General features: G+C 38.6%; 1 protein-coding gene across 5 annotated transcripts in view; it reads left to right on the forward strand.

The window, feature by feature from the left end:
* The window catches only part of dock11 (dedicator of cytokinesis 11), an 89541-nt gene that overhangs the window by 55550 nt on the left and 22847 nt on the right, over positions 1–11144 (forward strand). For all 5 annotated transcript variants that reach the window (XM_024287573.2, XM_024287569.2, XM_024287570.2 and 2 more), the window contains 5 exons: positions 878–966; positions 7173–7293; positions 7362–7428; positions 7553–7600; positions 8452–8597. In XM_024287573.2, coding sequence (XP_024143341.1) covers positions 878–966; positions 7173–7293; positions 7362–7428; positions 7553–7600; positions 8452–8597 — 471 coding nt within the window. The remainder of the gene's footprint in view (positions 1–877; positions 967–7172; positions 7294–7361; positions 7429–7552; positions 7601–8451; positions 8598–11144) is intronic.

Genomic DNA, 11144 nt, shown 5'->3' on the forward strand with positions numbered 1-11144 from the left:
AGCCCCAACCCCAGGCCTGGCTCCAGGGTGGGGCCCCGGTGACGCCAATCCGGGCGACGTAACGGTATCTTTGTTGTTCTTATTCATATCTTTTGATCTGTGGTAAAATTGCTCTCAGTTGTCTTTTATTTATGATTATGCAGTTTTTAAGCTATAAGTTTTTTTTAAAACTGTCATTTTCTAGATCATAGTTTCTGCAGACAAAATGAGTTCATTAAAAATTCAACTCCGATTTGTAGGTGTGGAGTAACTGCACCTTTCCCATCATTCATCTGTTTACACTCTCTTCTGCGCGCTTACAGCCCCTCACAACCCCAAGCTAACATTACAGAGCAACAAAAATGGCAGCAATATCATTTCTATCCAGATGTACAGTTCAGATCCAGATTCCAGCTCAGATGAGGAAAACAACGACGTTCATGGATCTATTTGTCTACAAGTGAATTCACCAGAATGGAGCTTTTTCAAACAGCATTTTTTTGTCTGCTCCTGATTCACGATTTGATTAAAGAAATACTCAGAAACAGTTTTAATCTTAATTTTCTTTATGCCTGTCCTCCATCATGAGATGAATGCTACAAGAACATGTTAAAAACACCAAAACCACTTTTATCAGAGCGAGTCTTTAAGCTGTCTAATGTTTGTTCATCTTAAATGCACAACAAAAGCAGCTTCAGTAAAACTTATGGTCAAAAGGAGACTAGAAAAAAATCTCAAACCAGTTTCAGTTTAAACTCAACATTTATGTCTTCCAAGACTTTACATGTCAGACAGACTTGCTGATGCTGATGAAAACTGAGATTTAGCTGGAAAAAGTATATATATTTTATACTTTAAATGTGAACAAAGTGTCATGGAACATGTACTCCGGCTGCAGGTCTTCCTGCTCAGAACGGCCACATTGTGAGGAGGGAGGACTCCCGGAGCTCTCTGTTCATGGACATCGGCACTCCGGACAGCCTTGAGGTGAGGATGTGCTCCACACTCTCATGTCTCTGTATGTTTTATTTGTCTAAAACCCTGGGAGAGTCTGACTGCTTACCAGTCCTGGCAGTTATAGAATGCTGCTCAAGATGAAGGCGATCACCCCCACCGTTTCTGGAAGGGATGAGCCAACATGTGGATGAACGTGAATGTCTTGAAGTTTCCTGGTTCATTTTTTCAGGTTGTTCTAAACCTGTGGCCCTGGAGCCACTCTATCCCTTTATTGTGGCTCTTTTGCTTTAATGAAAAATGCTAATGTTTGAACAAATAATAGATTAGTTATTTGAGTTTTGTCATTTCTGTTTAGATTTTTAACACATCAAACAACTAAGTTGAATTTACTCTCAGAAATTTTTGTTTGTTTTTTGTTTTAAATGTATAGATAGTCAAATAAAAGTATGTAGAAGTTTTTTATTTTGGTGAATTATTCTAAAGTGGTTCAAGTCTTGAACTATTTCAGTTTAAATTGACTGTCTTGCATTTTACATCTAAGTAAAGCTGCTGCAGCAGGAGGAGAATGTGTTTTATTTTGAAAGGAACTAGTGTGTGCTGCTGTCAGAAGTAAAGGAAGTTACAACTGTTATTTATAGAAACTTATAGACACTGTTGTAATTCAATTATTGTAATATTTAAAAACAAAATGTATTTAAAAAATGCTTAATTTTCAAAAAAGCATAAATATTGTTCATTTTTAAACGCTAAATTGGAAGTTTGCGGCTCTCGTTGGGTTCTGGTCTGTAAGAAACTAGAGCAAACGGCTCTTTTAGCATTAAAGATTGCAGACCCCTGATCTAAAATGACTTCAGCCATGTGACCTCAGTTCAAACCACAGCATAGGTGAACTTTCACACCTGTCAAACAAACAGTTGATTGGACCCTTAATGTTACAGACGACTGATTTATCCTCAAAGAAAATTGTGGAGCAATCTACAACAAACAAACCCCTCAAACCAAGGCTGATCTGAGGGAGCCTGCAGGCTCTGCCACGGAGAAAAACAAATCTCACCTCACTCCAGCTTCAGAACACGTTTGTTGTTGCACAATGTCAAAACAAGTAAAAAAAATGCACTCAGCTATGGAGCTAAATTGGAGCCAATATTATATGAAACCCAAATAAAACAAATTGAAAAAAATATTGGTATTTGCCCAAAAAATGTATTATTTCCAAAACTTTTTGCTATTCTAAAATAAACTTAAATATTAATTTAAATTTTAATATTAATATTAAAACGCATTTAAAAAGTTTTTTTTCAGTTTCAGTTTTTTTTTCCACTGCCGCCTTTTTTTTTTCATTTTCTAACACGAACATTTCAGTTTCAAAACTTTTGGTCCCGTTAATTATGGCCTCAAAATGACTGAATGTTGACTCAAAAATGCATAAAAATAGTGATAAAACTACACCTGATGAGGACCATGGATGAAACACCTACTAATAAACCATTTAATACAACAGAAGTCAATGACAAATCCACATTAGATATTAAACAGTTTGTTCCACATTGTCACTCAAATATCTTGACTAATAAAGCAGAAAAACAACATCATTATTTCTATGGTAAGTCGTTGTTTCACCTGTGAAATGTCAGGCCTCCAGGTGTTTTTACAGTTCTGTATTATTGTTATTCTAAGCAGTAATGCTTTAACCGATGTTTTAACTGCTGTGCTGCCTCCAGCTCCTCTTTGAAAAGCTGCTGCTCTCCAGAACAAACCTTTGCACAATCCATGTGACTCTGGAGCTATCGAAATGACGGCACGCTTTGGGTCACAGAGCAGGACTCGTACTTGCAGAAAAAACGTTGGTTAACCATCAATGTTTATAGTTCAGATGATGGAAAAAGAGTGACTCCAAGGTAAAGTCAACATTTAATGTTTGCAGAGCACCTCATGGGGATGGCAGCTGGGTGGAGGAGGAATAAACGATTTGATGCAATCACTTTTAAACAGTTTTCTGTTTTTGTAGTAAAGACAGGAGCAGTTTTTGCACACTAACCTGACAATGTTTTGACAAGCGCACGGTCTTGGATGAAGTTTTCAGGATCCCTGACAGAAGGAGCGCAGAGGAATCTCATAGTTTTTTCAGTGAGCTAAAGTGTAATATGGTTAGACTGCTGTGTTGCAGGTTTTCCCAATCGCTAAAAGACATGTCCTGAAACAATAGACCAGTTTCACCAAACACGATTTTCAAAATACAGCCTACAACTACAAAATGAGTTAACAGCTCAGTTTGAGGTCACCAAACTGTGGTCAACATTAACAAACACAATACACAACAAAACACTTGACACTGTTTACACAATGATTCATAAATAATAGCATGAATGACCCGCCCAAGCTAAGTCCAAGCTTGCTACAGGTTATCCCAAGTGTATGGTTGTCTCTCGTAAACCTTACAGCATCCAGGAGAGAAGAATTCTTAAAACGATGGAAAGAAAACTACCAACAAATCGGGAATTTGTGTTGAACTGTCGTTTGATGAGCAGACTTGTGAACAAAAAAAGCCCCAGAGAAACTTTACCCACTTTCCTCGTGATCGTTTCATGAACCAGCATATGGTCGATAACCATGGCCAAGAGTGTAGTAATTCTGGTCCTGTGTCTGGGTCCAGGTTTTGTTACAGGTCTGGGTCTCGTTGCTCGTTGATCAATAATGACGAAGGAAGCTTCCTGCACTCTCTTTTCTGCACGGAAATACAGAGACTTCATCTGTTTTAAGCCTCTTTATTTTGTGGTTAACAAGTAAAACAGCAGAAGAACACAAAAGTTGTTTTTTGTCTATTTTCTTTTATTTTTTTATTGGTGGGTCTCTGCTCCTCAAACGCCTTCAATCCGTCTCATGCACCAGCCCTCCTCCCTTTACTTCCTCCAAACCTCCGAACAGGTTGATTGACAGATCACAGCGCTGAATCTGCGCATGACGTGTTCAGTGAACTCCGGACATTAGCGGACCCAAGCAGTCTCTTGGCCCAACTCAATCCGCTATTAGGCTTTTGTCATTTTTATACAATCCTCAGGAAAACAAAACAGTTTTAAAAAGAAAAATGTTGACACTATTTAATCAATCGATTATATATGGATCAGTGCTGATGTTCGATGTTTTCTCTGATAAACTGCTTTGTTTTGCTGCTGATGTCTGGAGCTCAGTGAACGCACCATTCAGACACACTCTGCAGACTTGAATTCTGCCAATCTATCGATGTTTGTTCTGGGTTTTGGGGGAAATTAAGGGAAGGGCTGGGGCATGAGACTGAATTAAGATGTTTCAAGAGCATAGATCCACTAAAAAATATAAAAAAATAGACTAAAAACAACTTTTGTGGAGTGTTTTCAATCAGGTTCAAGTCTCTGTGTCTCTGAAAGGAAGAGAGGAACGCATCATCCCTGTTCTCGACTATCTCGTTATAGCGAGAAAACAAACTTAATTTTCTCGTTATAACAAGATAATGGGTCTCGTTAAAACAAGAAAACAATAATAAAAGGAGGATAGGGCGTTTTCGGCTTCTGTAAAAGAGTGATGTTTGTTAGAAAAGAGATCAAGGAATCGATCAGCTGGTTTAGACTGTGGTACTGGGTGTTTTAGTAATTGAGAATGACTGTAATACATTTATTTCAGTCTGACCTCAATGAATGTGTCATGAAACCAAATTGAAATGATCTTTTTTTAACCATCTAATATAATAATATAATATTGCATCAGTTTCTCCTCACAGAGTGACTTAAATGAAGCTCAATCTGTCTGTTTTCAAATGTTCAAACTACTTTAAAATCCTGTTTAAATACTCTTTAGATCTGTGTCTTTAAAATCTTTTTTAAAACCAAGGTCTACTTTTATGTTGACCAGTCTTCATTTCTATTGTGAATCATTCCCGCTGTGTTGTGGCTTTTGTCGTTGTGCTTCTGCTTTTGTCGTCGTTCTTCGGCTTCTGTTGTCGTGCTTCTGCTTTTGGTGTTGTGTTCTGAAATAGCCTAAAAATGGTTCGTTCTGAAATGTTTTGAACAACTAGATTTGTAAGAAGACACTTTCTTCGCTTAACAAAAGCGATTTTCTGTTAGGATTTGTTGTAATGACAGTTTCTGCTGAAGACATTTTGATTGTGTTTTTGAGGTTCTAGTTGTGGGCTGCATGGTGGTGCAGTGGTTAGCACTCAGAGAGTTCGAATTCCAAATGGATGTTGTAGTTGTTTCCCCCTGATCATTATAAGGTACCTGTGGAGTGCAGCAGTCTCAGAGCTTAGTCCTGTGGTGTTTTGGAAGCTCAGCTGGTTGGTCTCCAGGAGAAAACCATCAGATTCACTCAAACAAAGCTGATCTCAGGCAGGGCTGAGTGTGTTTGGATAGAAGTACATAACTTTCAGTGAAGCCTCTTCACTTTACCGTTTTATAATGACCAAACCAAAACCTTTACCTGAGTTTTAAGGCTTCAAAAGTCGGATTCTGCCAAGCGTTGGCAGGGATAGTGTTGAACATCCAGATCCAGTTTAGCCCAGAACTTCACTGCTGTCAGGTTGTGTCACACACCTTTTATTTCCTTGTTATGGCTAGGTCAAGTTTTATGCGTCACAATAATTCGTAGTTGTTTTGTCTAACCTTGACTTTTGTTTTTCACCACTTTGTATGAAAAACCTAATGTTGGAATTTGCTCCATCAACTCCAATGAAATCCCTCCTCTGAAACTCAAAGCTTTAGCTGTAGAATCCGATTCCTTGGCTTAGCTTTTTCTAACATCGTTTCTGCCACAGTATTCAAACTGAAGTGCAACTTTCAATAATATTCCATGAAAATGCATTGACCAACAAGTCTACAATAAAACCCTCCTTGAGATTAAAAAATGTTGTCCCAGCAGCCGGGAGGCTTCATTATCTAACCTGGGAATCATCTGTTATGCTATTTCAAACATTTGTGTTTTAAGGTAAACAATTATTTGCTTATTTATGCAAATCTGGCCGTCTCAGTCTGTCTGTGAGCATGAATGAAATATTGTTTAGTCATGTCAACAACCCCACACAACACCAGATGCTTCTCTGTCAGTCTGGAGTATGTCATGTAGATGAAAATGTTAGAAAGGCAAAACAACAGATGTTTTAATGTTAATGATAAGGCTACCTCCTAATATAATCACATTTGGGTGTTTGTGCAGCTTCTGGACAGGGGCGTATGCATCAATCCTGGGCTTCTGACGGTGACCTTAAATGTTGCATTACATCCCCAACAGACACACCTGGCTCAGGTCTAAAGGAGAAAATACAAATATAAAAACTGGACACCAGTAACAGTAAAAGGAACACAGTTTGTTAGATAAATGAAAACCTGAAAAACATGAACACAATTAAATTAATAGGGATCCACCGATCCGATCACGTGATCGAAAATTGGTCACATGGTTGATGACTCGATCGGTATCGGTTATTGCCCCCTGACCAGGATTGAACATTTAATTTATTCTTATATGATCAGCACTTTATATTTCTAGCTTATTATTCCCAATAAATACTTGACTAGAAGTCTCCATGTCATGAATAGATCTCCACATGTTACTGCCGTCAGGCGCGGCAGAAGTTCAAGTCTGAGGCTAACAAAAACAGTCAAGCTAGCACGATGTTCACAGATTAACTCTTTTAAAAACGCTTCAAACTGACAGCGTCTCAACTGGGTTGTCTTAATGCAAACTGTGACATACAAAGGCATCTCAATAGAAAAAAGATCAGGATTTTGTTTCAGGATTCTGTGTTACCAAAGTATCAGATGGGACTCGGTATCGGCAGAAACTCAAAATCAAATGACTCTGTATCGGATCAGACCCAAAAAAACCTGATCAGGACTTCACTGATAATTAGTGTGCTGGTTCAAACAAACAAAAGGGACTTTGAGCCTTGGTCAAACATGAAATAAATCAGGGGGACTACCAACGTCCAATCCCAAACTAAAATAACAAAACCTTTCAGTGTAAGACTACTAAGGACATTAGGGGAAAAAAGAACAAGACTAAACCTCAAACCCAGCTGCCTCCTGCTCTGCTCCCTGCCAGCTTTGGTGAGCCTGACTCTGACTTAAATACCTGGCAGGTGCCAATTAAGTTAATCTGCTCCACCTGCCAGGTGAGCAGAATGGCAGGACATGTTGAAAAGTTGCAGCACAGCAGCAGCAGCAGCAGGACGTAACAGTTGTCATGACAGAGTTGTCTCTGTGTTCCAGCTGCAGCGGCGAGGATCCACCATGAGCAGCTCCCCCATGCCGCCCCATGGCAGGCTGGGAGCCTATGAGATCAAGGGACTCCTTTTCTGCTTCCTGCACATCGTCAAGACCTTGTCTGAGGGTCAGTACCGATCCAAAGCTGTGAGAAACCTAAAGAAACTGAGTTAAAACGTCTCTTTCGCTCCGCAGACACTCTGATGGCGTACTGGAACAAACTCAACCCTCAAGACGTCATGAACTTCCTCAGCCTGCTTGAGTGAGTAAACTGGCAGTTGTTAAAAATAACAGTGTTTTCAAACCAGCTGCTTGTTTTCTCTAGCAAAACCAGCTAATTACACTCTTATGTAACAGTCACTGATGCGTTTGTGTTGTTGCTGCAGGATCTGTCTTGTTCAGCTGCGTTACACTGGAAGGAGGAACATTAGCAGGTAAGCCTCAGAACAGTCTGTTACATCTGCCCCATGGGGCAGTTTGTTTTCTCCCTTCTACAATGAAAGCCCTCATTGACAAGAAGCTGTGATGTATTCTACATGAAATCTCATGTTTATTCTGTTTAGGGGTTTCAGCATCAGATCTAGTGCTGCCACAAACGATTATTTTAACAGTCGACTAATCTCAGATTATTTTTTCAGATTCCTCGACTAATCGGTTCATCCGCAAACTGGATGTAAAGCATACATCTTAACTATCATTAGCTTTAAACTAACTAAAAACTAGATATATAGCATTACCTGTGATAATGTTAGTTTGAATGCTGTAAGCTGAATTTGGCCACTGAAGATGCTGAAATTGATAATTAAAAAAACTGAAGTTGAAAGCTGAAATCGCTGAAGCTGATAGCCAGCTAAAATATTAGTCAAATGCCAAATTACCCAAAAAAACTGAAAAAAGCCCAAATTAGCCAAAACAGCTAGCATGTAGCTGAAATATTAGCTAAACTCCAAATTACCCAAAAAAACTGAAAAAAGCCCAAATTAGCCAAAATAGCTAGCATGCAGCTGAAATGTTAGCTAAACTCTATAAAAGCATTGAAATCTTTAATAAATGCCTACATTTTCCAAAAAGCTAGGAGAATGACATTACAACTTTCAACTTTACTACACTATGACTCCATATAATTTAAAGTAACGACTAATCGATTATTTAATTAGTCGTCGACTGTTTTAATAATCGTTTAGTCGTCGATTAGTCGACTAATCGTGGCAGCCCTGATTAGATCTAGTCACTTCTTTCTGGGTCATGATCAGCAGCAGCTCTTCTTCTTCTGTTGCTCCTGCAGGAACCAGGAGTTATATGTGTCCAAGCTCTTCTCCTCCGACAGGAAGTCTCAAACCATGCCAGCCATGCGCTGCAACCGTTCCAGCCTCATGCAAAATAGGCTGCACCAGTTCAGTCCCATGGAGGCTTCCTTCACCCTCAACATAGGTAACCTCCGCCTCTGTCTGCCAGAGCATCACGTCTACTATGGTCCAGGATACACTGTAAAGCTACAGAAACTGACAAATGTGCAAAAAAAAAATGTAACTGTTAGATAGAAGTACCTCAAACTAAATATAAAACAGCCCATTAATACATTTTTTTGCTAGTTCTTAGCAAATGGTTTGTATTTTTTTGAGTTTTTATGAACCTATTTGTAGTTATTTTTGATTACAGCGTAAAAAAGCTAATTTTAGAACAAAATGAGAATTCCAACTTCCCTATTAAAATAACATCCTTAAAAATGTAACCAAACATATCACTTTTTCTCAATAGGAAATGAGTCTATTGCGATAGTTTTATTTTGAAAGGTTCGAAAACACACAGCAGTGTTTTCAGTGAGTGTTTTCTCCTCTTTGGCGTGTAAAAGTTAGACGGTTAGTCACCACATGGTAAGGAAATGCTTGCATCTAATCACTTTTGTTAATGAGCTCTTCTTTTTGGTAAATGTATTTTGTCCCCTTCTCCTTCACCAACTGACTGCACGCGAGGTAAACACATGCAACGCCACACCCCACCCCCCAACACTTATGTAACGTCCAGTTTGGCTGATGAAACAGCGGATTATGCAACGGTTTTGAACCGGGTCCTGTCAGAACTGTAGAGTAAAGCTGCTTCACTGAAAGACAGATTAATAAAATGTGATGATTTGGAGATGGCACTTTAGTTAGACGCTAATGCTAACATGCTGACGCTATCAGGCTATCGCGCTGATGCTAACATGCTAGCGCTATTACGCTAATCCTTACATGCTAATGCTATCATGTTAATGCTGACGTGCTATTGCTAACATGCAAATGCTAACATGCGACCCTATCATGCTAATACTACCATGTTAATGCTAACATGCTAATACTTACTAACACACTAACTCTATCACCCTAATGCTAACATGCTAATGCTAATATGCTAATGCTATCACGTTAATGCTAACATGCTACTAAAGCTAGCTAGCTCCTCTGTGAGTCTCCTTTATGCAGACACAGACCAGTTTCATAGCAGCATTAGTTTAAGCTACGACAAGAAATTCTGATAATTTCCTTTTAGTACCTAGCTTGTCTACAGGATGTTGACAACAAAGGTCAATTTTTGCTTGTTCTTTGAAACCTGAAAACATTAGAATTTATTTGTAGACTTTGTTTTAAATGGAACTGATCAAGCATTTAGTGTTCTATTTTATCTTTGTTTTCTTTTGAAATTTGAAACCTTTTCCTTTAGTATTCAGTTACTTTTGTCATATTTTGGCCTTTTCTTAGTTATCTGGAAAAAATTGTGGCATCATGTTCCTTCAGTGCATCTGTTGTGTTTAGTGTGATAGGAAATAAATATTAGAATCTGAACAACCTGCTGATGGTTACACATTTCAAATTTGACAAATATATTTATTTGATTTATATCGTGATGTATATCATTATCGCACGATATAAAAAAAACTATCGTGATCTAAAAAATTCCATGTCTCCCAGGCCTACTTTCAACTATCAACTAGTTTGCATTGTCAGCTAATCAGCCAATGTGCCAGATGAGATGAGTTTCCTTGTGAGGCAAGTGTTTACACTCATATTTACATGTTATTTCATTATTTGCAAAAAACTTTTGTGGAAACTTTTATCGGAACACATCAGAATATTTAAAGTGAGTCATTGTTTGTGGACAGACAGAGTCTGTCTGCAGAGGCGCTCATGAAGCGTCCTCTCTGCTCCATCCATCAGGTTTGATCCTCACTGCAAGGACATTTGTCCCAGTCGGATCCACATTGTTGCTTCAGTTTATTAAACAGGGCTCAGGGTCCTGTCAAAACACTTCGGACATGTTTCTTGTTCTGCCAGGCAGCTCCGGAATTCCAGAATGACTGAGAAGAGAAGCTCAGGTGGCCATTTCTCTGTATGTACTCGACACGTAACTCCAAATGTTTAGTGTTCAGGTTCGAAGCATGAATTTGATCCTGTTTGCCTGAAAAACAGTGTAAACACACCCACCTTGACAAGCAAAGCTGAGTCCACTTATTTCTTCAGGGTAGAAATGTCAACATTTTAAATTCTAGCTAAAGTATTTATGAAATGCTCTGACTGCAGGATGTGATGAGACCTTCTCCTTTATTCTTTCCACATGACAGTTTCTGTTTTTCCTGTAAAACAGCAAACTTGAAAACTTGCTGACATAAGGCTGTTTTTTTTGTATGACTGATTACAACTTCAACCAGTGGTTGCTAAGTTCACTTTCTTGTTCAGCTAAAGCAGGAGTGTCAAACTCAACCACATAAGGGACCAAAATCCAAAACACCTCAGGTCGAAGCCGAACAGGAAAAACGTATATTAAACACTCTAAAACTAAATTTTTAAAACTTTAAAACCGCAACTTTCTAACATAATTATGAACTAGATACATAGCAGTCCCTGTGATAATGCTAGTGCGAATGCTGTAAGATGAATTTGACCGCTGAAGATGCTGAAAACGTTGAAGTTGATAGCCAGCTAAAAAATTAGCTAAATGTAT

Source organism: Oryzias melastigma, linkage group LG18, assembly GCF_002922805.2.
Source record: "Oryzias melastigma strain HK-1 linkage group LG18, ASM292280v2, whole genome shotgun sequence".
NCBI lineage: Eukaryota > Metazoa > Chordata > Actinopteri > Beloniformes > Adrianichthyidae > Oryzias > Oryzias melastigma.